At 44.2% G+C, this 26,794-nt stretch overlaps 1 protein-coding gene across 1 annotated transcript in view; it reads right to left on the reverse strand.

The window, feature by feature from the left end:
* Window positions 1-5,024: 5,024 nt before the first annotated feature.
* LOC148538102 (methyltransferase-like protein 21E) overlaps window positions 5,025-26,794 on the reverse strand; it is a 37,006-nt gene continuing 15,236 nt past the window's right edge. Inside the window, exons 3-4 of the mRNA XM_088459580.1 lie at window positions 9,194-9,311; window positions 5,025-5,501 (exon numbers count right to left, since the gene is read on the reverse strand). Coding sequence (XP_088315706.1) covers window positions 5,089-5,501; window positions 9,194-9,311 — 531 coding nt within the window. The 3' untranslated portion in view covers window positions 5,025-5,088. The remainder of the gene's footprint in view (window positions 5,502-9,193; window positions 9,312-26,794) is intronic.

A 26,794-nucleotide genomic window follows, 5' to 3' on the forward strand; every position in this document is an offset into this window, starting at 1 on the left:
GAGCAGATGCCGGAGCGGGGATTAAGGTAAGTGGAGATTTTTTTTTTCCTGTATGTGTGTGTCTGGGGGTGGGGACAACTACTCCTAAGGGCACTGCTGGGGCGAGAACGGACTACTACTAAGGGCACTGCTGGGGGGGGAAGGACTACTACTAGGGGCACTGCTGGGGGGGAACGGACTACTACTAGGGGCACTGCTGTGGGGGGGGAGGACTACTACTAGGGGCACTGCTGGGGGGGGAAAGGACTACTACTAAGGGCACTGCTGGGGGGGAAAGGACTACTACTAAGGGCACTGCTGGGGGGGGGATCGGACTACTACTAGGGGCACTGCTGGGGGTACTACTAGGGACACTGCTGGGTGTACTACTGGGGGCACTGCACACTGGTGGGACCACTACTGGGGGACACTGCATAGACGGAGGTACTACTAGGGGCACTGCTGGGGATACTACTGGGGGCACTGCACACTGCTGGGACCACTACTGGGGTACACAGCATAGAGGGGGATTACTACTAGGGGTACTCCTGGGGGGACTACTGTTGAGGGGGGACTGTTACTGGGGGCACGGCTGGGCTTGGCTCAGTTCTGTGTGGCTTGAAGGGGGCCCCCGCAATTTAGTTACCCTGGGGCCCTCACAAGCCTTAATCCGGCCCTGACTATAGCTGTAGTTGAACTGAACATGACTGTAGCTGTAGATTAACTGAACATGACTGTAGCTGAACTGAACATGACTGTAGCTGTAGATTAACTGAACATGACTGCAGCTGAACTGAACATGACTGTAGTTGAACTGAACATGACTGTAGCTGTAGATTAACTGAACATGACTGTAGCTGAACTGAACATGACTGTAGCTGTAGATTAACTGAACATGACTGTAGCTGAACTGAACATGACTGTAGCTGTAGATTAACTGAACATGAGTGTAGCTGAACTGAACATGACTGCAGGGCCGGATTAACAATGGGGCGGGTGGAGCTACAGCTCCAGGCCTCCCATTGAAAATAGGCCCACGCAGATTGCATTGCAGTGCAGGCAGGAAAATTTATTTTTTTCTTTCCTGACACTACCAACTATCAGCCCAGACCACTCATCTAACGGCCGCCAGAACAGCTTAGCTTAGCCCATTCTAACCCCCTCCTTTTGGGCGATCCGTCCAGCCAGGCTGAAGCCCCGCCCACCCCCGGGCAGCCGAAGCCCAGCCGACACTCGGCAGATGAAGCCCCGCACACCTTTGGTCCGCCGAAGCCCCGCCCCCTGTTCTTTCCTGCTCTCAATCAATCGCCTAGCTGAAGAGGGAAGGAAGTTCAGCCCAGCTTGTCCGTTTATACAGGTCAGTGTGAACATATTATACATGTATATGTTACATATACTACATGTGTGTACTGTATATGTACATATACATATGTGTGCATATATATATATATATATAAGCAATCCAAAGTACAGGGAGAAAGTGCAGCATTCACTGAGTGAAGTATAGTACAAACGCAGGGGACCTGACAAAGTAATCCTTGCACCACCTACAAGGTTACTTGTATATCAGCCCAGCTTGTCTGTTTATACAGGTCAGTGTGAATATATACATGTGTGTACTGTATGTGTACATATACATTTGTGTGTGTATATATATGTATATATATATATATATATATATATATATATATATGTATACATATATATGTATACATACATGTATATATAATTATATATATATATATACATATATACATATATGTATACATACATATATATATATATGTTTACATATATATATATATATACATATATATATTATATATATATATTATATATATATGCATATTATATATAAAAAAAATCATTAATAATTGTTTTCCATTAATAATTATTAGTTTTATTAATGTCGTTATTTTCTCTTTTGGGGTTTTATTTGAGTGTGCCATATTATATGTTCACATTTATTTAATATGGTGATTGGGCCATCTGTGTATCTTGGCGCTTAATATCTTTGTCTTATATGTTAGTCTGTTTGCCAAGTTTTTGGTGCCTGTCAGACACTCACACTATTAGATCTTGTCTATGTTTACCTATGTTGATTACTATGGCAACACCTATAACATTGATGTTCCTTTGACTGAAACAAACGTGATGTATGTGAGTCACGTGCTTCTAGCTATTGGTCCATGTTTGATGGCCGTGATCACATTGCATTGTGTCCGGCCCCCAGGAGACACACTGGCATTGGCCCCTTTGCAGCGTGTTTCTCCCTCTGGGTGGACCTATTATGCCTGACCATGTGTCCGGCTGGTTAGATGGAACTCTCTGTGACATTGATTCCGGGACGCAGCGGCCAGCATGTAGTCTGGCCCCCCCGGTGACAGGTGAGATCTATGTATGTTTGTTTGATTTGGCGCCACACTCCCTATTTAACACCATGCTTTTACACTTAAGGGGCCTATCCATTAGGTGACTTAAAAACTGAACGACTAGCATTCAGTCCTTCAGGTCGCCTAGGTGCGGTGGCCGCACTGAACGGCGTTCACTGAACGTCATTCAGTGCAGGAGACCGACCTCCTATCTGAGAACATTCCGAACCTGACAATCATCTTCAAGTTGACGGGCATGTTCCACAGATAGTCGTCGTCGGCAGGGACCCAGCGTGCACGCGCATCGCTGGTCCTTGCCGGATATCCATTAGATGATTTTCTGAACGAACTTGGAGGTTTTGGTCGGATTATTCAAAAAGTCGTCTGATGGATAGGCCCATTTACTCTGTGCTCATGATGAAGGTGGTTTGCCACCGAAACGCCCGTCGGGCTCTTGATTGAGTATATGCATATGGTCACCAGGCACTGATAAGTATAACAGGAATCTACTGCATAGCAGATGTGACGTGCATTTGTGTATACCCGATTAAGCATGGCTGTGTTTTAATACATTCCATTTTACATGCATTAAGTTAAAGGTGTGCTGGTCTCGTTTTTTGATCCCTTGGGATTGAATATGATATATGCTACAATATGTGACCTCAGCATCCGCTAATTCTATTAGTTGTGTGCGGTTCTTCTTTTTGGATTTTTACACAAATATATATATATATATATATATATAAAGACCAATACTCGGCACTCCACCTGGCTGTATAGAAAATCAATGGATTTCGGTGCCCTCCGACTCCACAGAGAAAAATAAGCCACATTAGGCGGCACTCACGGAGACAATAAAGAAGGGTCACACACAGGGGCTGGCTGGCAACTTTTAGCCTGGGGGGCAAATGCATGCAGGCGGCCCTGGCAGAGGAGTAGCATGTAGCCACACTGAACGATATATTGTTCAGTGACGTCACCCTCTCTCATCCCCGTACTTGCAGAACCTGACGATATCGTCAGGTTGCCCTGTAAGTACAGGCAATGATAGATGTCATCAACGACCAGCAGGAGTGCGCATCACTGGTCGTTGACGGCATATCTACTGCACGATATTGTGGACGATGAACTATAATAATATTGTTCAAAGCATCTAATTTATCATGTAGTGGATATGTGCCTTCACTGTAACCTTCCCTAGTGCCTAACCACCCCATGTAGCCTAATCCTAACCTCCTCCACCTGTAGCCTAACCCTAACCTTCCCCTAGTGCCTAACCCCTGATGTCGACATTTTCATGTTAACATGATGAATGTTGACATTATGACTATCTCACCACACCTGCTTCGGCCCCCTTAAGTGTGCCTCAAATTCCTGTACCCTCCCAATTTACGTGTATGTGTGTGGGTATGGGTATGTGTAAATCTGTTTAAGTTATCAACGCTTCAGAACTTGTATTCATTCTTACAAGGCCATTCTTGTATTCATCAGGATTACTGAGAGAATGAATACAAGTTCTGAATTGTTGATAACTTAAATGGATTTTTAGTGTGTTTTATACAATTCGTCCAGAGTGCCTGCCGCCCATTCGACTGCTACATGGTTCCCTCCCTTCACAGGCAGAGGTAATTAGGGGGGCACCAGACGCCATAGCACTATACTTTGCACAGGAGTGCCGGCCTACACATACACATCTGCGTACCAGGACTGGCTCCGGAGCGCCGTGACGGCCCTATGCCTCTTAAGTGCATGATGCACTTATGTCATGCTGTTGCGCAAAAGTACTGAGGACACCGGAACCTGGAAATGCAGCACTGCATTGAGCGTCCTAAGAGAACGCTGCACAGGCTACACCCCTATGTAAACCCCAACCACACTGCACTGGGCATGACCCCACATTACCAGTCACACTGCTACGGCACTTGTCACACCCCTTGCAGCGGCACACAATAGGCCCATCATAAATTTCAGCTCCAGGCCCATGTGTACATTAATCTGGCACTGCATGACTGTAGTTGAACTGAACATGACTGTAGCTGTAGATTAACTGAACATGACTGTAGTTGAACTGAACATGACTGTAGCTGTAGATTAACTGAACATGACTGTAGCTGAACTGAACATGACTGTAGCTGTAGATTAACTGAACATGACTGTAGCTGAACTGAACATGACTGTAGCTGTAGATTAACTGAACATGACTGTAGCTGTAGATTAACTGAACATGACTGTAGCTGAACTGAACATGTCTATAGCTGTAGTTGAAGTGTACATGACTATTCAGTTCAACTACAAGCTCCACACCTTTTCAAATACATCTATGTTAGTTTATAATGTACATTAATCTCTAGAGCATATGTAATAACAGTACATTTAAGTTCAAAATTTGCACTAAACCACTAGTTAGACAATTGGCTGCAATGGTTTAGTGCATAATAAGTGTACTATACAAAAGGATAACAAAAGGTTTGAGTTGGACATATTCAGTTTTCACTTAATATTTGTACGTTGACTTATCATCCTTATATAAAACCACACCAGTATAGATTTATTTGAAGATCATATTTCATTTTAACCAGTGAGGCAAAATACAAAACACACAATTTACCTTTACATGTGTGTGAACATATGTAAAACATTTTCTGTTAATAATACCGATTTCTATACATATTTTGTTCACTCTGATTGTTTTAAAAATGTAATAACTTATTTGGAATTTCCATACTATTAATAAAAATTATTTACTGAGTGTGTATCTTCTTCTAGCACTATAGACTTTTATGTTCAGACTTGGCAGATCATAGACAACCTCCATGTCGAATGATTTCTGGAAATTGTTTATAAAGGCATTTTCTAGAAGAGTATTTTCTCTCCGAAATCTCATGGCCCAGAGGATAGTGGTCTTCTCCTTGCACAAATGCTGAAATGTCTCTAAAAGTTCCTCCAGGTACGGATGGTTATACACAACATCTGCTGCAAGGATGTAATCAAAGTCTGATGAAGCTTTAGGAAACGTTTCCTCCAGAGAAGATCCCCAAGTCAGTACTTTAACTTGTGGGACATGTTTACATTTTAGTTTGGTATTTCGAACAACATTATAATGCAGGTTTCCAATGAGTTCTTCAAGGTCTGTTGCTATAACTTGTGCTCCTGCAACAGGAAAAATGTGTGAATAATGGAATTGAATACAATTAGACACTTTTTTAATTAATACACCACAATATTGTTGCACATTATTAAAGAAAACATGAACCAGTTTTATGTATTGTAAGATTTCAATATTTAAAAAACAAAGGAAAAAGTATATTAGAACTGTATAGTATAGTCAGTAAGCATCAAAAGGCATGGGAGAGAACCAGGGCATTCCTTCCATGAGACAAGGATTGCCTCTCCCCACCTCCCACAGCGCTCCTATAGTGGTAAGAGTTATAGACAGCATTGTTTCTCCTTAATCCACTAGAGGACACTGGAGGCTTCATGACAGTAATGTCTGTGACAGAGCAACTTCCCAAGATAGGGGTATATTCAATTGGGCGTGAGGTTTTGCGAGGAAAAAACCTTGCGCCCCTCGCGGCCAATTTTGGAATCCCGCGGGTATGCGCGCTCCCGATACCCGCGGGATTCAATTAAAAAACAGTGGACGCGGGGTTTTCATCACTGAAAACCCAGCGCCGCGTAAATTTAAAAAAAAAAAAAAAAAGTCACTTACCTGCCCGGTCCCCGCGGCTCCCGGCGGCCTCCCCTCTCTCTTCTTACTGGAGAGGGGGCTGCTGGGACTCCCGGGGGCTGATGGGAGGAGCAAGGGCTGCTGGGAGATGTAGTTCTCCCAGCGCCAATTCCGGAGGGCCACACAAGCACTGCGGGGGCACACTGACAACGGGACACACACACACTCATGCACACACACACACTCAGACACACACACACTCTCAAACACACTTACATACACCACACACACTGATATACGAACCGCTGCTGCAGAAGAGCCGGCTCCCGACGCAGGATGAAGAAGACAACGCTGCTGGAGGTAAGTAATTAAGGACTAATTAAGCTAAATGGTTACTTCCAATTGCTTAATTAGTCCTCAGGGGGGGGCGCCGCAGGGGTGTCAGAGCAAGTGCCGGTGATTTGTCCTGAAATCATCGATTTCAGGAAAAATCACGCTTGCTCAGGAGGTGCGCAAAAAAAAACCTCCCGGCACGTGTTTTTAAACAAAACACGCACCTAATAGAATAGCAAAAAACCCGCACCTGCAGGAAAAACCTCGCAGGTGCGGGTTTTTTTCCTTTTCACGCAGCCTATTGAATATGCCCCATAGTGTTTAGCAATGATGAGATTACTTTAGAGAGTAAAGAGATGAGTAATATAAAATGGGCTAATTCGTTTACCAAGAAGTTGGGAGCAGTGCAGAAAGTGAAATGAGATCTTGGTATCAGGCAATATAAATTCCATGGCATATTCTGCTAGTTAACGAAGATAAAGAAATAAAAGCCACCGGCGCTGCAAAGAACAAATGTAAATGCTAAAATTCAATATATAACAGACATCATTGGCCAATGAGAATACACATATAAATATGAAGTGATAAAATTGCAGCAGATAGCGAAAAGTATCAAAAAATGACCAACAGATATCAATCAATGAATAGAGATTATTGGAACAAGAAAGGGTAGGAAATCATTGATTCATTTAGGTCACCACACTATTAGGTATCTACTACCATTTGAGGTAGATAATTGTTTTATTGATGTTTCACATCCCACATGTGGGGAAAAAGTTTTTGTTACAGTTCCAGCAAAAGTGTCACATATGTATCATCCCCTGAAGAATATAAAGGGTGGAATTTCACCTTGTTACTACCGCTTGCTTCAGCTGGTGGCAGGGCAAATTTAATTGTTCTTGCAAGTGCTGCAATCTTCTACATGCAGCTGCTGAATGCCAAAATTGTCCCAACATTTTTAGGGCCACAGACAGCATCTCCTGCATGCGCCTGTAATTTATCAAAAAATTCTGCACCACCAAATTGATTGTGAGTAGACGATGCCTGACTGACAGCAGTTGTAGAACCACCACTGAGAAATACAGGACAAGGCCTGAAAATTTTCTTGCCACGGCGTGTGGTGTATGGCGTGTTAGCAATTTTATGTTTTTCTGCCAGAAACTTTTCCTTTATTGTTTTTTTTATTTAGCAATGTAATAAAATGTTTTTTTTATTTATTTTACATGCACTGACTGACCTCTAATCCCCTGAGTATCGCCTTTAGTACATGACGTTAAAGCGGTACAGTTATGATGACTGGTGGTGGCTGCAGCTGCAGCACTAGTGCTTGGTTGCTGCACCTGCTTTTCTATTGATTGATCGTCGTGTTCCATATCAACGCCTGAAGGTTGTTTTAACAAAAAACATTAATGTTTTTTTTAAAAAAGCCCTGCCAACTCACTGCAATACACTGCGCAGATAGTATAAGCCAGTCTTGACCTAATGACCGTTACTGTTATATATCACGGACACAGTATCATGGCCTGATGTTTTGTTTAATAAAAAAAAAACCTCTTTTTTTAAACCACACACAAGTGATATTAGTAGTCATATTAATAAATGATGTTCCTGCACTATAAAAAACAAACAATGATTTGCTGACTGCCTATGCAAAAAACTAGCTCGGCCAGTATTACCTAGGGGACTGATGTGGATGGCACTGCCCATCAAAGACAGTGTCATTGAACCTGTCCTGACTCCTGAACTGTCTCTGTCTCTCTAACTCTCACTAGCTAGCCTAACTTCTTTCCCTTCCAGCGGCCCTGAGGCAAATGAAGCCTAATCACCATTAGAGGTACTTACATCAGTTCCAAAATGTGCGAGATATGGTGTTGGGAAGATGATGTTTGGCCTTGTTTTTGAATCTGAATATAGCGCAAAGATTACTGAGCAGAGGCTCAGATCTGCTCGGTAAAGGTAAGTTCGGATGGGTTCGGTTTCCAGGAACCTGAACCCACTCATCTCTAGTTTTCAGGGGACTGGTGACATTCGATAAAGCCAGCCGAATGGTCTGGATCAATAAACAAGTCATTTCATGATTTAGTGAAGTCTCTAAGACCTTTGCAAATATGTTTAGATCCATTTGATATTGGGCAGTAGCTAAAGCGTAAAGGTAGCTCTTCTGGATAGCTATTATTGTAGTAGAATTGGACCATGTGTGTGCCATCCATGAATGAGTTGAAAGTTGCCAAAAGTCTAGGGACCTATAGTTCAGAAAAAATGTCAAAGAACTTAGTTGTACAACTAACCAGACCAGGTGTTGAAGAGAATTTTATATTATAAAAAAATTAGCATTAGTGTATATGTACGAGTGTGTATGTACATGTCATAAGGAATATAGATTGTAAGCTCCACTGTGGCTGAGACTTAGTGAGCTGTCACTTTGTGTGAGCATACGCCCAATCGCAAAACAGAGCCGCCCAGCAGCACATCATCATCTCCTGGAATTTTATTAAAACGTTGGTACATCGAGCACTATCGTATGCTAACGCAGTGCTTGCGGGAGCTTTACCCTACCGTAAGCATTGCGAGGAAATCAGGGTAAAAAAATGGCAAGTGACGTGTACTATGACGCTGCCTGTTAATTATGCACGCCTCTGAATACGGCGTTGAAACACTCAGGCACGCCTGCATTTGCATCTCCAACCCCGTTATTAGTGTCCTGCCCCTGTTACCAAAATATGTGTACGCTATAAAAATAACTGTTAATAAATAATAAATAAATGAATAATGAGGTGATAAAGGTTGCTGTTTGTTCACACCCAATACAAGTGATGAATGTCTTGTATTTAGAAAAACTTACCTAGTAGACAAGCTACGATTGCAACTAAGCCCGTTCCAGATCCTATCTCGATTATGCATTTGTCCTTGATACATAACTGCTTTCCGTACTTTTCCAAAAAATAACACAACACAAGTGCCTGTGGAAATGAAACATTGGGTCATGTACATTGTATACATATTCATAGGCAGTGGTCAAAATATGAAGCGTAGATGGCTTTGCCTACTGAGTTTTGAAGCCTATTCAATATTAATGGAGAAAAAAGATAATCTTTTGTATTACCAGAGGCAGAGGTGTAACTCCCAGAGACAATGGAGGTGGGGGGCACGCAAAACTCTAACTTTCCTCCGGGCGACTGGGATGAACTTACGCCCCTGACCTGAAGGGGAGATGTATCAAACCTTGGAGAGAGATAAAGTGGACAAGTTGCCCATAGCAACCAATCAGCTTCTAACTGTCATTTATCTAGCACAGTCTATTGATTCTGATTATTTGGGGCAGATTCAATTAGCCGCAGAGTTTTCCCTGCGACTAATTGCCGTCCAAAATCCCTGTGACGCTGGGAAAAGCTATTCAATGAAATAGCCTTTTTCACGCACCGTAAAATCGGGACTCGGCATTCTGCGTAAACTGCGGAATCAATGTGTTTTATCCCCGTGAGCGAAGCCGATTTGGTTTTATTAACGTACAGTAGATTTTACCTCGCACCTCCATGAGCTGCGAGGTAAAGTCCGACTGCAGGGACTCGCCGGCAATTGAATTGGTCCGGCGTGGCAATTAACCGCGGGGAAAACCCAGTGGCTAATACAATCTGCCCCAATGTGTGTGCATGAATGTGTAATATATATATATATATATATATATATATATATATATTAAGGCTGCATCTAAAAAAACAGATTTCTCCATAGAGAATTCCGGAGGGGGGCATGGTGTTTAAGGGGTTACACCTCAAGAGCTATAAAGGGTACCGGGCTGAAATTTGGCAGGGGCGGGTAGAGCTGTTGCTCGGTGCTGTATGCCAAATTTCAGGGCAAAAACATAAAAAATTAAGATTTGGTAGCAATATAAATCTCTAACTGTCACTCAATTAGGACCACTTTTCTGCTGTAGTCTATGGGGGATTTTTGGGAAGGCATAGCTCAGGGTAGGGGGCGAATTTAGACTTGGGTTTGTTTTATTAGGTAGCTATTGTGCCAGGGTACATGCTTTTGGGGTTCAGGTAAATTAGAGAGTTACAGTTTTTAATAAATTACCTCAAGAATGCACCATTGAATAGATAGGAGCCTCCGGCAGGTGTATTCACTGTGGCTTCACTTGGGTGCAGCAAGATGGCTTCCTTTTTTGGGCGGCAGTGGGGGCCGGGTCCGGGGGGAAGGAAGCCGGTGTTTGCTGCGGTCGGGGTGCGGGGGAGAGGGGGAAGGGGTTAGCGGGCGTTAGCTGCGGCCAGGAACCGGGGACGGTAGCAGGTGTTAGCAGCGGCGGGGCAGCAGCAGTGCAGGCGGTGGTGTAGCAGGCATTAGGACCTGGAAGAGGTAGCAGCACACAGATGCAGGCTTGGATCTGGAATATCCATAATACCTGCATCTGTGTTAAAAAAAACAAACACAGAAGCAGGGACGGGTCACTGAGACCCGTCTGTGCTTCTGTGTTTAATTAAAAAAAAAAACATGTTTAAAAGAAAGAAATGGCATGGCCCCCTCCCCAACAACAACCAGCACTGGGCTTTGGAAAGCCAGTAGTGGTTGTGCTAAATACAGGGGACAAATGACGTAGGGGTCCCCCGTATGAAGCACAACCAGCACCAGGATTTTCAGAACCAGTCCTGGTTGCCAAAATACGGGGGACAAATAACATAGGAGTCCCCAGTATTCAGCGCAACCAACACTGGACTCTGAGCCGGCCCTGGTTCTGGAAGTACAGGCTGGAAATGCGTAGGGTCCCCCCGTATTTACGAGAACCAGCACCGGACCCTTTCTAGCGGGAGGTGATGCCACAGCCAGAGGAGCTCTTTCACCAGGCCCCCCAGCCGAAGCATCACCCCTGACTGCTAGTCAGCCCAGGCCGGGGATCCCTGGGGAGCTGGGGACCCCCCCCAATAAAGGGGTCCCCCTCTCCAGGAGACCCCAGGCTGATAGCCCGGGGCTACCCCAGCACCCCTGGGTGGTGGGTGCTGAGTTGATTGTGTTGTGTGGTGCATATGAAAATATAAATATTGTCTTTTGCAGTAGTACTACAGCTCCCAGCAGGCATCCTCGCATACTGGCACTTGGAGAACCACAAGTACCAGCAAGCAGGGCATTAAGAGCCTGCTGGTACCTATAGTACCCCTGCAAAAGAAATATTAAAATAAAAAAAACAATTTTTTAAAAGTATTTTATTTTGCTGCACCTTCACCTGAGGGGCGACAGGCTTTTAGCTCTTTTACATGGCTGCCGCTTCCCCCAGGACTTCTGCGGCATCTTCACTTGGAGGATGGCAGCCTTTAAGCTTTTTTCCAGCCACCGCCCATTCACGGTTTCCGCAGTGTCTTCTGTCTTCGGCAGCATTTCTCTGCTGCCTCCTGGCCAATGGACTGTGAGTGGATGGCACCTCGCGCTGGCTGTATATAAGCCAGCCGAGGGGGTGGGGCAATGATGTCGTGAGCCATGATTGGCTCGCAGCGGCCATGATTGGCTCGCGGCGGCTGTATTTAGCACAACCAGTACTGGGTCTTCAAAGCCCGGTGCTGGTTGTTGTTTTTGGGGGGCAAGGCACACTTTTTTTTTTTTTCATATTTACAGGTGCTTCATTGGACAGATTGGCTACAGGGATATATAGGTGAGTATGTGAGATAGTGGGTCTCATTCAGACCCGGTCGCAAGCACCGATGTGCTCGCAACCGGGTCGATGGGTAGTGTGCGCAAGCCCCCGAGTGAGAGAGAAACTCTCTTGCTTCGGAGCTCGCTACAAAAGGGGCGGCTGTCGATGTTGATCGACAGCTCACCCCATTTTGTAGGCAGGCCAGGGGGGTGGTTTCCAAAATGGAGGCGTTCCTTAAGGAACGCCTACCGTTTTGTGGGCGGCCGCACTGACATCATCAGTGATGTCAGTGGGGAGCTTCCTGCTCCATCAGAGCAGAAAGCTCCCTGGGGCTTGCGGTTGCTGAGACCCAACCTTAGGGTCTCGTCGCAAGCCCTGATGGTGATCACCATCACGACCATCAACCTGGCTGGTCGTTAAGCTGTGGGTGGTAACCCACAGCTTAACTAACAATCAGGAGGCCACACTTCAAAAATTAAGTGGCCACCCTCATTCAGAGAGAGCGATCGCTTCTTGCGACCGCCTCTGAATGAGGGCCAGTGTGTGCATGTGTGAGTACACGTGTGTGTGCATGTATGATTTTATCAAATGTAACTTTTCTATGGTGTGTGTGTTGTGGCTTTTTAATAATGCTTTTGCTGTGGAACTACAGGTACCAGCAGGCACGTAATGCCCCGCATGCTGATACTTGTGGTTCTCCAAGTACCAGCATGCGGGAGAGGCTTGCTGGGAACTGTAGTTCCACAGCAAAAGACAATATTCAAACTTTACTTGCACCACACTTTACATAATCAACCCGGCACCCACCGCCCAGGGGTGCCAGGGATAGCCCTGGGCTATCAGCTTGAGCCAGTGGTGCCCTGGAGAGGGGGACCCCTTTTTTTGTGGGGGGTCCCCAGCTCCCCAGGGATCCCCGGCCAGGGCTGACTAGCAGCCTGGGGTGATGCTTCGGCTGGGGGGGCCTGGTGAAAGGGCTCCCCTGGCTGTGGCATCACCCACCCCCACAAGAAAGGGTACAGTGCTGGTTCTGGTAAATACAGGGGGACCCTACACATTTTCCCCCCTGTATTTCCAGAACCAGGGCCTGCTCAGAGCCCAGTGCTGGTTGCGCTGAATATGGGGGATCCCTACATCATTTGTCCCCCGTATTTTGGCAACCAGGGCTGGTTCTGACTAGCCCGGTGCTGGTTGTGTTTAAGTACAGGAGACCCCTACGTAATTTTTCCCCTGTATTTAAACACAACCAGGACTTGCTGTTAAAAGCTCGGTGCTGGTTGTGTTTTGGGAGGGGCGGGGGGCTTTTTTATTTTACACATTCAATTTTTAACATAGATGCGTAGATGGATCTCACTGCTGCGTTCGTGCATCTGTGACTAATTGATTTTATTTTCTCAGGTGCATGCACACTTCCAGTGAGCCCTCTGTCACCCACTGATGCCCCCTTTGCACTGCACCGCTGCTACTGCTCTGCACCACCGCTGCTGCCACTACCATGCACGCCTACAGCCATCTCGCACTCTGCACCTCCCAAACCACCTCCTGTGTGCTGTCCCCTCTACCACCTGCGCTAATATACCATTTTGTAGCCCTCCTCCCCTGCAGGTGGCCCAGTTTGCTCATCCAAACCCTGATAGTTAATACATTTTTAAAAAACTATGAAATTCTATAGACAAAAAAACTTACGGTTTCACATGTCTCATTAAGGCTGCTTAGACATGATCTGAAAATTCACAAAACCTATTAAATTTCTGCCACTCAAACTCCAAACAGCAATGAAATTACGATCATTAAGGCTGGCACCTTAATGGACGTGTTCCTTGCGTAATACAGATATGGTATGCCATGACACAATATGGTTAATTGCAGATTCAGCACTCTCACAGAGTGATATTGCTGTCACTCATAAAATGTTGAGCTGCTAATTCACAGAATTGTGTGCTCATTGGAATACACACATGCAGTCTATGCATCTGAGTTCTGAGCAGAACATAAAGCTGCGCCTGCCATCGAGTGCCAGCACTGAAGGGGCACTTCCTCCATTGCCCATAATATATTCACCCCGGTTAAGGCTATTTTATATTAGTGTTTTTGTGCATATGTAATACATAGATAGATAGATAGATAGATAGATAGATAGATAGATATGCATAATATATATTTTCCCTTTTTTTTTTAGGGGTGGCACCAAATTAAAACTTGCCTCCGGCGTTTGGGCTGAACTTACGCCACTATGGGGGAAGGAGACATAGCGGTCTGGATGGGGCAGACAGAATGGTGTGTAGAGGGGAAGATTAGGCACTATAGATGGAGGCGAGCCAAAGTGATGCAGATTGGTGGAAAATGGTGCACATGGGGGGGAGACAGAGTGGCACTGTTTGGGGGAAGAGAGCGACATGAGACATGTGAGGTACAGAGTGGCATGGATGCGGGAAGACAGAGCAACACAGTTGGGTAAAGCCAGATTGGTGTGGATGAGGAATACAGACTAGCACAATGGGAGAACACACAACAGAAATGATTGTGGAAGACAGATTGGTGCAAAATGGAAGACAGAGTGGTATGGGTGGGAGGGGAAAGACAGAGTGGCATGGTTGGGAGGGACAGAGTGGTGCAGATGGAGGAATAAAGAGTGGCAGAGATAAGGGGAAGACAGAGTGACGTGGTTGGGGGCAAGGCAGTGGTGCAGATGGAAGGAGACACAGTGGCATGGATGCAGGAAGACAGGGCGGTGCACATGGGGAAAGACAAACTGGTGTGGATCAGGGCATGCAGACTAGCACAGTTGGGAGAACACACAGCTGTAGGGATTGGGGAAGTTATAGCAGCATGGAGGCGAAGATAGTGTACATGTATAGGCAGAGTATGATAGTTTTAGCAATTGGGAAGCTGAATGTGTATAATGAATGAGATGGATGTATGGAGTGAAAAGGATGTTGGAACTCAGTGAAATTTTTGTGGTGACTGAATGGGAAGATTGTGGGCAATGAGTGGGATGTGGGTGCCACATAACTGCTTAGACCTCAGTTGCTTAGACTGCATGTGTGTATTCCAATGAGCACACAATTAGCAGCTCCACCATTTTTTTAATAAAATAAGCAGCCTAATGTCCAGATCTCACTGGATTCCTGACAGCCAGAGAGGAAGGCACAGCCGCTCTTCTCCCCCAGCACCATTATAGTGCAAGTGCTTGAGACCCTCTTCCTGTCACCAAAGACACAGCCCATTGGAGGAAGATCAAGGTCCTCAACCACCCAATGCAAATGACAGCTGGGTCTTGCATGGACTGGGAAGAGTGAAAGAGAAGGTTCCAAATCAGTTCACGGCCCACTCCCCCACACCTGCAGGAGACATTGCCACACAGTGGATTGCGCGCACTGCCATAGGAGAAAGTGTCAAGTTGGATTGCCCCTCACCCCTTTCTACACCCAGACATACTCAGGCCCACTGATAGTCTTTTAGTCTTTATATACCTCACATAGGGGGACATTTATCAAAACTTGGAGAGAGATAAAATGGAGAGAGATGCCAACCAATTTCTGTCATTTTACAGGTTTTAGAAAAATCATATTTAGGAGCTAATTGGTTTGTACTTTGGGGTCTATCCATATAGCAGTGAAAAGCCCTTTAACAGGGCTTTTCACTGCCTTACCATATTCCTAGAAGGGGTTACCATGGAGAAATCTCAGATTTTTCCAGCGGTGCCCCTGATTAGTGTACACATCGCTTCCCCATACCGAAGTATGGGGAGAGCGATTCATATAAGCACGGAAAGCTCTGCTCTTCTTTTCACTTCACAAAAAAAATTCTCCATCTCCAGATGGCTTAAACAACCTCCTGACGGGAGATAAGCCAGCTGTCTCCCTGCCTTCTCCCTGTTCTTTCTGACCCCGGCTGCTACACCAGCCAATCAGAGGAGCCTAGTCTACTCATCTTATCCGCATACACTCTGAGTCAGGTAATGGGGAGCATTGGGGGGCACATGAGGGGGGGTCTCTGCACCACACCACAGACCTGGTCAGTGAGTGACTGACCACCATAGCATAGCATGGTGCTGCATGGAGGCTTGGAAACGCATCCGTCCCCCGCTCCATGCTTCCATTGGGCATTGGGGCCAGTCTTCCGTGGCCAGCAGCAGTAGAAGGTCCCCAGCACCATGCTGCTTAGTGAGGTCCCTGTTCTGCTGCTCCTATGCAGGTACCTGAAGGATGCTAGAGTACAAGGGGACTGTCTTCAGCCTTCAGTCAGGAGATCAGCAGCTGTTCCCATCACTTGTTTCCTCCATGACCGACATACTGAATCTGATCTACTGCTAACTGCCGGAGCATGCGCAGTCAGGTACTAATGGCTGAGAATGCGGTATCTGGTAGTACCGCACCTCACCAGGATTGGTGAGGGCCTGCTATGGGACCCACATAGCAGTGTCTCTCCTCACTGATGCTGGTAAGGACAGTTGTATGAGAGGAAAGACAGGGCTCATAAGTTTGACAGGGTAGGAGATGTACTAAGCTTTGGAGAGAGATAAAGTGGAGAGAGAGAAAGTACTAACCAATCAGCTCCTAACTGTAATTTTACAGGTTTTGTTTGAAAAACAACAGTAAGGAGCTGATTGGTTGGTACTTTTGCTCTCTCCACATTGTCTCTCTCCAAAGCTTAGTACATGTACCCCACTGTCCCGCAGCGCTGATACCCTGAAGCAAACTGCTTACTTGTCTTAGGCTGAAGTGTGCCTGTGACTAAGAAGCAGTTTGCAGGAGGCTCCAGTCAGACTTATCAGCCTCTTCCCTCCTCTCTTCCAGTACTCACTCCACCAAAATTTGGAGCAGGGGGAGACAGGCCCTGTAGGCACTGTGGACCCCGTAGCAACAGAACTCCCTGCACCCATGGTAGCTACACCCCTAATCATCACACAATTTAAATGCATGGTAAGCAGGGGAACTAGATGGAGGTAATGTCAAGACACAAATTCAGCATTGTTCAGTAAGCAAATACTGCAGAGGACTTTGATAAATCACCCAGCATTCTGTTCCCCAAACTGGCCAAGTCCACCCCCAAGGTTGCTGCTAATCAGGGAACATTATCGTTACTCAGAGGTACTTCAAATCATATATTTAAAATTTGTTGCTGACAGGCAAGTGCTATGAGTGCTGGCAGGACTCAGGAGCAGGGCACTGGTCAAAGGTGAGGGCAGTAACAGGAAAACAGGATCCGGGGTGTATGTCACCCTCACTGCTATGTGCATTGACAATTATGGATCACAGCCATTAATACTTTCATTGCTGGGACTTGGTCTACAAATTTGGATCACTGGATGGATAGGTGATTATGGATGGGTGATTATGGAGCATATTTATCACAATCTGCATCTCAGATGTGGATGGGATGTGATAAGTTTGTACAAATTTGCAATGCGATATTTGAATACATCACAAGGCTGTATCAAATATGGCATGCAGGGACAGAGCTGGCGATTAAGCTCTATCTCTGTGATCCCCTCCAAGCGCTTCTCAGGATATTTTTCACAAAAAATAGCCTGAGACTGTGCCTGCGCCGCAGGCTCTCCCTCGCCTCTCCCACTCAGCTTACACTTACCTCCGTTCAGGTGATCGGATCAGTGACCCGGTGAGCTCCTCTGTGATACAGTCATCTGATGGCTGTGCGTGACCCCGGTCATCTGATCCCTGCAGTAAACTGAGGATGCAGCCGGGACTTCACAGTATCTCACATTACTGATCAGATGACTGGGGCACAGCGATCGGATGACTGGGTCACCGGGGAGCTCACCGGATTACCAATCACTTCAGTGTTTTCTAACGCCATCTCCATATAGTGTTTTTTTTTTTTTTTTCAAGATTAGATTTTTATTGAGAGAGTATACATGCTTATACAGAATTAGGAGGAGAAAAGGAGAGGTATACAGGAATAAAAATGGGGAAGGGAAGAAAGAGGGTTTAAGGGGGAAAGGCACAAATTGTTACACACATCAAATTAGTGTCTCATAGAATAGGATTATACATCAACTTCAAAACGGTACACCATAAAAACATTGTGATAGAGAATAAAGTAGTATTGAGGAATTGCAGCAAAAATAAACAATACACAAACCAGTATCAATATATAATCTTAATCCATTTTAGGATGAAAGCGGGAGTATTGATTAATGGAGTTTTGTTACCCAGTATTCATTCCATCTAAACCATTTAATATGTAGATTGGAGGCTGACGAGGAATACATTACTCCTGCTACTTCCATTTCGTAATGGGATTGTACACTTTTCTCTACTGCATCGATGGTTGGGACAGTTGGGGAGCACCAATGGTGGGCTAGTTTAGTGGATATAAGAATGTGTCCAATTATATAGGATTCACTAAATATTTTATTTCCTTCAGGTAAATGGAATAAAGCTAGGATTGGACAAAACGTAATATGTTAGTTGGAGATTTGTGATATTAACATAAAGACCGACCTCCATAAGCTTATAATCTTGGGACAAGATCAAAAGATGTGCAATAGCATTCCGACATATCCACATTCTCGCCAACATAAGTTGGAGGTAGTAGGTTGTATAACATGCAGAAGCGCTGGGTAAGATATAATCTGTGCAGGAGTTTGTAGTACTGCTCGCTATGAGATATACATCTAGATAGACAGAAACAACTTGAGTAAATCGTATTCCATGGGATATCTGAGGCTAAGCAAGAGAGATCCCTTTCCCATTTAACCAATGAGGGGAATCGTATCGGGGTTTGAGGTTGGATTAGTGATGAATACCACCATGTGATATTACCTCTACTACCCAATTTAAATAATTTGTCTCTTATATAATTAGGGAGTGATCGAATGTCTTGGGAATTTTGTATGTTACAGCTTATCCAATGTCGCAACTGAAGATATTTATAAAAATCCTTGTGGGGTAAATGGAACTGAGATTGTATTTGAGAATACGTGGCCAGGGAGCCTCCCGTCCAAACGTCCTTTATTTGGGAAATTCCATGGGCAGCCCAGGATCGGAAGGATAAATTAGGAATCAGAAGTGCAATACTTTTTAACGATATTTCGGACAATTTGAGGGAAACATCCTCCGACAATGATATGAACTCCTGCCCGGCCCTATGGGAAGTCTGTACCGCCAACAACCCTGTAAATGAGAGGTGTATAATAGTAGCGTAGCCACAGTAAATCAGTTAAAGAGAATTGTGATATTTGACCCCGTTCAAGTAATACCCACGTTTTGGGATTCTCTATTGCTGTCCATTCATTTAATTGGACGAGGAGGCAAGCTAGTTGATAGTAATGTCGCTCTGGGAAGGAAAGTCCTCCTTCACATTTAGGGACTGACAATGTGCGTTTAGCTCATCTATGTTTTATATTTTTCCAAACATATTTACAGAAAATGGTGTAGAATTTGTTTAATAGATACTTGGGGACCAATATTGGGATGGTTCGAAATAGATATAAAATTTTAGGTAAGATTACCATGTTTAAGGCTGCTATTCGCCCCATCCAGAGACCTCCTGAAACATCCAAGCCAATAGCATAAGAGAAATTTTACTTAATAAAAGGTAGATAATTAGCAGAGATCATTGATGTAATCTTGGGAGTTATATTAATAGCTAGGTATTTTATACTATCTACCTGCCAAGAATATGAATATGTGTCGTTCAAAGAGCGTAATAGCTGGTGTGGGAAATTAATGGGAAGTGCTTCTGTCTTGGAACAATTTAATTTATAAAAAGATACTCTGGAATATTCTTCCAAAACAGAATGTACATGGGGTAAAGAGGAGGCCGGGTCGACCAAAGACAATAATACATCGTCTGCATACAGACTTACTTTGTGAATCATTCCGTATAATTTAGGACCCTTAATAAGAGTGTTAGCACGTATAGTCTCTGCTAATGGCTCAATCGCCAATGCGAATACCAGCGGAGATAGAGGGCATCCCTGATGGGTGCCGTTTGATATCTGGAATGCTGGGGACAGGAGGCCATCCACGAAGACCCTAGCCGAAGGGTTGGAGTATAATGCAAAAATAGAAGACAGGGGTCTCCCTGTGATCCCAAACTTGCAAGTGGTGGCTCGCAAATAGCCCCAATGAAAATTGTGGAACGCCTTCTCTGCATCCAGGGACAGCAACAACAGGGGATCTCCCAATCCAGAGAAGGCATCAATTACATTTAAAATTCTTCTAGTGTTGTCAGGGGCTTATCGGCCCCGCACAAACCCAACCTGATCCTGGTCAACAAGAGACGGGAGTAATGGGTTAAGGTGATTGGCAATTAACTTTACATATATTTTCACGTCCGTGTGGATTAGTGCAATAGGGCGATAGTTAGCTAGCATGTTATGGTTTTTACCGGGTTTAGGAAATGTAACTATTCTAGTTTCTAGCATTTCCTTAGGGAAAATACCAGATGTCGATGCTTCATTAAACACCTGGACCAATAGAGGAGTTAAGGAGTCTTGGAAACATTTATAGAATTTATTGATAAACCCATCTGGGCCTTGGGCTTTATCCGAGGGAAGGGCATTAATTACTGCCAATATTTCCTGAGATGACCATGGATCACTAAGGGTCTGCAAGGTCTCCATGTCTAAAGAGGGTAAATTAATGTTATTTAGAAATGTATTAATATCTTCCATTGTTGGTTGATGGGGCATGGTATCGTTTGATAAACTGTACAATTGAGAATAGAATTTGGTAAATGCATCCACAATTCCCATGGGATCTGATATTTTGACACCATTGGAATTAATGATTTGTCTGATTCTGTTCTTGGCCATCTTTCCCCTAAGCTTTCTAGCGAACATCCTACCTGCCCTATCCCCCTGTACATAAAACTTTTGTTTTAATTTAAAGAGGGATTTATGTACCTCCTTCATTGTTAATATGTTCCATTCTTCCCTCGCATTTAGTAATTCTTCTATATATTTTGTTATTGGAGGGGGAATCTTTTTGTTTAGCCTCCAAATTTGCAATTTGAGTTTCCAGATCCTTTTGACATTGCCCAGCTCTCCTCCGAAGTCTGGCAGCCGTCTGAATCGCGGGCCCGCGGACTACCGATTTAAGAGAGCACCACGTTGTGAAAATGGATGTGTCCTCTACTTGATTTGTGTCAATATATAATTATAGAGATTGAGCAATTGAGCTTTTTGCTTCGGGATCATTCAAAAGATATTCGGGTAATCGCCATGGGCTAGGGGGGATTCGCACTGCAGATACATTCCATTGTAAACTGAGAGCGGAGTGATCCAACCACAGTAACGGTAGGATAGTGGCTCGTTTGATGTACTGAAGGGACCACTTATCTGTAAGTGCCAAATCAATTCGGGAATACGACAGATGAACATGGGAGAAAAAGGTATAATCTCTTGTAGAAGGGTTTTTGGCCCTCCATATATCATATAATTCAAAATCTGAAAGGATGCGTCTGAAGGCTAAAGAATAGTTATGAGTATGATGAATCCGATGGGTATTTTTTGGTATAGATTTATCTAAATGGGAGTCTAATACCATATTGAAATCTCCCAGTATCAGCAGTAGACCTTTACAGTGTGACCGGAAGACATTGTAAAATCGTCTAGTAAACGTAATTTGTTTTGTGTTGGGGGCATATACTGTGGCTAGCGTCACTGGGATCTCATCTATTTTACCTATTAGAATTAGATACCTGCCTTCTTGATCCTTCACCTGCTTATCCAAAGTGATTTACATTAGGCGGATAAAAGTATGGCCACACCTGCCTTCTTATTTGGGCCGCTTGGCTTATAGCAGTGTGGAAATGTGTGGTTTGTAAATTGGGGGGTAGAGTGGAGGAAGTGTGTTTCCTGTAAAGCCACAATGTGTGCTTTCTTTCTTGCAAAATAGCGTAGTGCTAATTTCCGTTTGTTGGGTGAATTCAAACCCTTAACATTCAGGAAAATTGCATTAACCATTAAAAATCAAAGGAAAAGATAATGGGTGTACACAATGAGACATGTTCAGTATATTCAACAACCTTGTGCGTGGGAGAAGAAACTTAAAACAATACACAGAAATACATAAACTAAATTATAATGGAAATAGTTCCTAAATGGGGCTAACTGGGGCCACCTCCAAAGGTAGCGAATAGGGGGCGTGGAGACATTGTAAAATATCAACCTCCCTCCAATACTCCAAAGATATAACAGCAAAAGAGAAATTAAAAAAAAAAAAAGGGGTTAAACCAGTAACTTATAAAGTCACTCCAAAATTACCATATTTGATAAGATCAATCCTCTTCCCGGGGCGAAGCCCAGATTCCCAACCCCTTGTGATGCCCAAACTATTCAATTTACTAGAGACATGAAGGGGTCTTCTAATAAATTCTGCCATAGGATGGTACTATCCCAACTAAGGCCGGGTGATCCGCCCCTCGTAGGGGAGATGGAAAACCAAGGGACAAATTAACACCTATAGCTCTAATAAGATAAAATTTGATAATGTCCCAAAAAGTAATGGAGTATATTAAGAAAGTATATAGTGATACGTGTAATTATAATCTGATACCTGACTACCTTGTGAATAAGATGATAACATAAAAATCAACTATCAACTTGTGTCAGCTATAAAGTCTCTGACCTTAGATATAAATTTCGAACAATGAAATAAACCTTAGAAGTGGTAAGTAACTAGTGACAGTTATTGACAATTATCTTAACTGTAAACTGGCATCATTATCTGGGCTTAACTGGCAGTCTTATGAGGAGGAGTTCCCCACTGTAGACCACTCCTGAGCTATATGAGGGCTCCCAGGTAGTTTTGAAGAGATTTCTTCAATGTTCCATGATACCAGTAGCCGGACCCCATCTGCTGGGTTGGAAACCATGGACGTCGAGCCATTTATTCTTATAATAAGCTTTGTCGGGAATCCCCAACGATAAGGGATGTTGGCCTTCTGGAGTGTCCGGGTCACCGGAAGGAATGACCTGCGTAAGGCCAATGTGGAAGCTGAGAGGTCTCCGAAAATCTAAAGATCTCTCAGAACTTGGGAGGATGTTTCCGATGGTCTTGCTGCATGTAGGATGGATTCCTTATTATGATAATAATGCAACCACATCAATGTATCTCGCGGAGCATCTGTTGGAGCAGCTTTCGCCTTAGGGATACGATGTATTCTATCCAGTAGAAAATCAGTAATGAGAGTAGTCGGTAAGAGTTTTGTAAACAGATCTGTAACATATTGAGTGAAATCTGATTAAGAGACTGAGGGCCTGATTCAGAGCCGGACGCTATTTGCGGACGCTCGTTCAGAAAAAGGGGCTGGCTATTTAAATTAAGCGCTCGCTCTTTGCGGTCTGTTGACGCCTCTATGTCTGAGCGAGCGTCCAAAACATGCGCTCACTATTTTGGAAAAAACTCCCCCTGGCCGCTCGCATCATACGTCATCTCCGCTATTTATTAGATTAATCGAGTACATCGAAAGGCGTATGAACTGCTCGCAGTGCTTGTGGTAGCATTTTCCTACCGCAATCATGCGAGCAGTTCAGGCTAAAAGACAACCAAGTGACGTGGTCAATGACGCTGCTTTGTTAATTATGCACACCCTTAAAATGCCCGTTTTGACCATTTGGCACGCCTGCGTTCGGATCTCCTCTCCCCGTTTTCAAGCACCTTCCCCTGTTACCACCCACAAACGCCTCATCCTGTCACTCAAATTAGCAGGCATTCACTATTTTGCGAGCACACGATTTTAGACCGCACTGACTGGTTCGAGCATGCGTACTAAAATCCATACACATGCGCAGATGTGCGAACATCGCTCAGAGCGAACGAGCGTCCGCTTACGAGCGGCTCTGATTCAGGCCCTGATTCCGGGATACCTCTTATTTTTAGATTATTACGCCTCGAATGATCTTCAAGGTCACCCACTTTGCTTGGCAGGGCTACAAATTCTGGCCCTGATTCAGAGCCGGACGGTCTGACAGAACGCTCGCTCTGAATCAGGGCCGTCCCTCTTACTTTTTGGAGCGGCCTACCGGCCGCTCGCATAGCTGTGGGTGACCACCCACAGCTATAGCGAGCAACCAAAATGATGGTCATGATGGTCAAGACCATCGCGACCATCGGGCTTGCGACGAGACCCTAAGGTAGGGTCTCGTCTGCCGCAAGCCCTGGCTCTATCAGGTAAACGGTGTAGGAATTACAGCAGTTTCTATATGTTCATCCCACTTTTTAAGGGGGCAAAAGTAATGGGACTATCAACTCAAAAGCTATTTCATGAACAGGTGTGGACTATTCCCTCGTTATTTCATTATCAATTAAGCTGGTAAAAGGTCTGGAGTTGATTCTAGGTGTGACATTTGCATTTGGAATCAGTTGCTGTCGACTCTCAATATGAGATCCAAAGAGCTGTCACTATCAGTGAAGCAAGCCATCATTAGGCTGAAAAATCAAAACAAACCCATCAGAGAGATAGCAAAAACATTAGGTGTGGCCAAATCAACTGTTTGGAACATTCTTAAAAAGAAAGAACGCACCGGAGAGCTCAGCAACACCAAAAGACCCGGAAGACTATGGAAAACAACTGTGGTGGATGACAGAAGAATTATTAGCCTGGTGAAGAAAAACCCCTTCACAACAGTTGGCCAAATCAAGAACACTCTCCAGGAGGTAGGTGTATATGTGTCAAAGTCAACAATCAAGAGAAGACCACAAGAGTGAATATAGAGGGTTCACCACAAGATGTAAACCATTGGTGAGCCTCAAAAACAACAAGACCAGATTAGAGTTTGCCAAACAACATCTAAAAAAGCCATTACAGTTCTGGAACAACATTCTATGGACAGATGAGAGAAAGATCAACTTGTACCAGAGTGATGGGAAGAAAAGAGTATGGAGAAGGAAAGGAACTGCTCATGATCCAAAACATAGCACCTCATCAGTGAAGCATGGTGGTGGTAGTGTCATGGGGTGGGCATGTATGGCTGCCAATGGAACTAGTTCCCTTGTATTTATTGATGATGTGACTCCTGACAAAAGCAGCAGAATGAATTCTGAAGTGTTTTGGGCAATATTATATGCTCATATTCAGTCAAATGCTTCAGAACTCATTGGACGGGCGCTTCCCAGTGCAGATGGACAATGACTCGAAGCATACTGCAAAAGCAACCAAAGAGTTTTTTAAGGCTAAAAAGTGGAATGTTATGCAATGGCCAAGTCAATCCCCTGACCTGAATCCGATTGAGCATGCATTTCACTTGATGAAGACAAAACTGAAGGGAAAATGCCCCAAGAACAAGCAGGAACTGAAGACATTTGCAGTAGAGGCCTGGCAGAGCATCACCAGGGATGAAACCCAGAGTCTGGTGATGTCTATGCATTCCAGACTTCAAGCTGTAATTGCCTGCAAAGGATTTGCAACAAAGTATTAAAAAGTGAAAGTTAGATTTAGGATTGTTTAGTTTGTCCCATTACTTTTGGCCTCTTAAAAAGTGGGAGGCACATATAGAAACCATTGTAATTCCTACACCGTTCACCTGATTTGGATGTAATTACCCTCAAATTAAATCTGAAAGTCTGCAGTTAAAGAACATCTTATTTGTTTCATTTCAAAGCCATTGTGGTGGTGAATAGAGGCCAACATATGAAAATTCTGTCAATTACCAATATTTATGCACCTGACTGTACATAATGAGAGAAGGAAAATGCATTCGGAGGCAGTTATAAGGAGTAATTATGCCAGGGTAATCATCTCAACATTTCTTCTCTTTTACTGGGTCACCACAGCAGGGACTGGGGTAGCAGTGACAATAGTAGTAATCAAATTGAGTGGGGTGAGGAGGACTTGTACTTGCCCAGCTATTAGGAATGCGTCCGGTAGCGGCTCAGTCACTTGATTGGCGCGAGTCCTATAAGGAAGTCCGGGGACTTGGAAGGAGTGCTAGGCCTTGATCCGGCAGGACCAGCGGGCCGTCTGCCGCCGCCTGGGGCTCTCTGCTTATTCACTGGAGGGATCAGGTGGTTCCGAGCAGTGTATTGGCTGCGTGCGGTTGCTGGAATGGTTCCTCCGCAGCAGTAAACTCGGGATCTCCCTGCTCCTCACTGGGTCTCCAAGAGGATGAAAAGGGCAAGCACCGTCCCCCACCTGTGAGATGGTGAGCGAGCTTCCAGCGGCCGTTAGCAGCACCTTCCATATAGTGTTTTTATAGCAGGGCTCCCTCCTGGTATTTTTTTTTTACAGTTTCTTTTAGTAAATCTGAAACAGATCGTATTTCCCAATACAAGTATAGGAAATGCAATCTGCTTACTAAAAGAATGCAAATTTAAGGGCTTGGAGTAGTTTTTTACGAAACCTGTGATTTAAGTGATACTAAAATAATGTGAAAGGATTATTTTAGTTAAAAAAAAAAGATTGACAAATAGACCCCTATAGCTGAATATCTTTATAAAAGTAAAAGATTTGCCATAAAGAGAGGCAAGAGATGTGAAAAGAAAGGACCTTGGCATGTCGAATCTTTATGAATAGGGCCCATAATTTACATGCTGTACAGTACAATCTATTCAATAAACAAAAATATGACTTTTCTGCAGCATTTTAACTGGAGAAAACCATAAGTTTGTTTTCTCTGAATTTCTCTGTATTTAGCTACATGAAAGTATGGGTAAAAAAAGGGTGAGGAGATAGGGGATAAGAGAGGGGCAAAGAGAGTAAATAACAGCATGCACAGCCTGCCAGGCACAAAATCTAGCAGCCTGGCATTGGTGGTTGATTAACATGGATACTGCATAATTCTTGAATAATTATTTTTATTGTTAATCTTTACATGAAAATAAATATTTAGCAATGTCATTTTTTTGGGAT

The sequence above is a fragment of the Taudactylus pleione genome, unplaced genomic scaffold, assembly GCF_031769625.1.
Source record: "Taudactylus pleione unplaced genomic scaffold, aTauple2 ptg000041l, whole genome shotgun sequence".
Classification (NCBI taxonomy): Eukaryota; Metazoa; Chordata; class Amphibia; order Anura; family Myobatrachidae; genus Taudactylus; species Taudactylus pleione.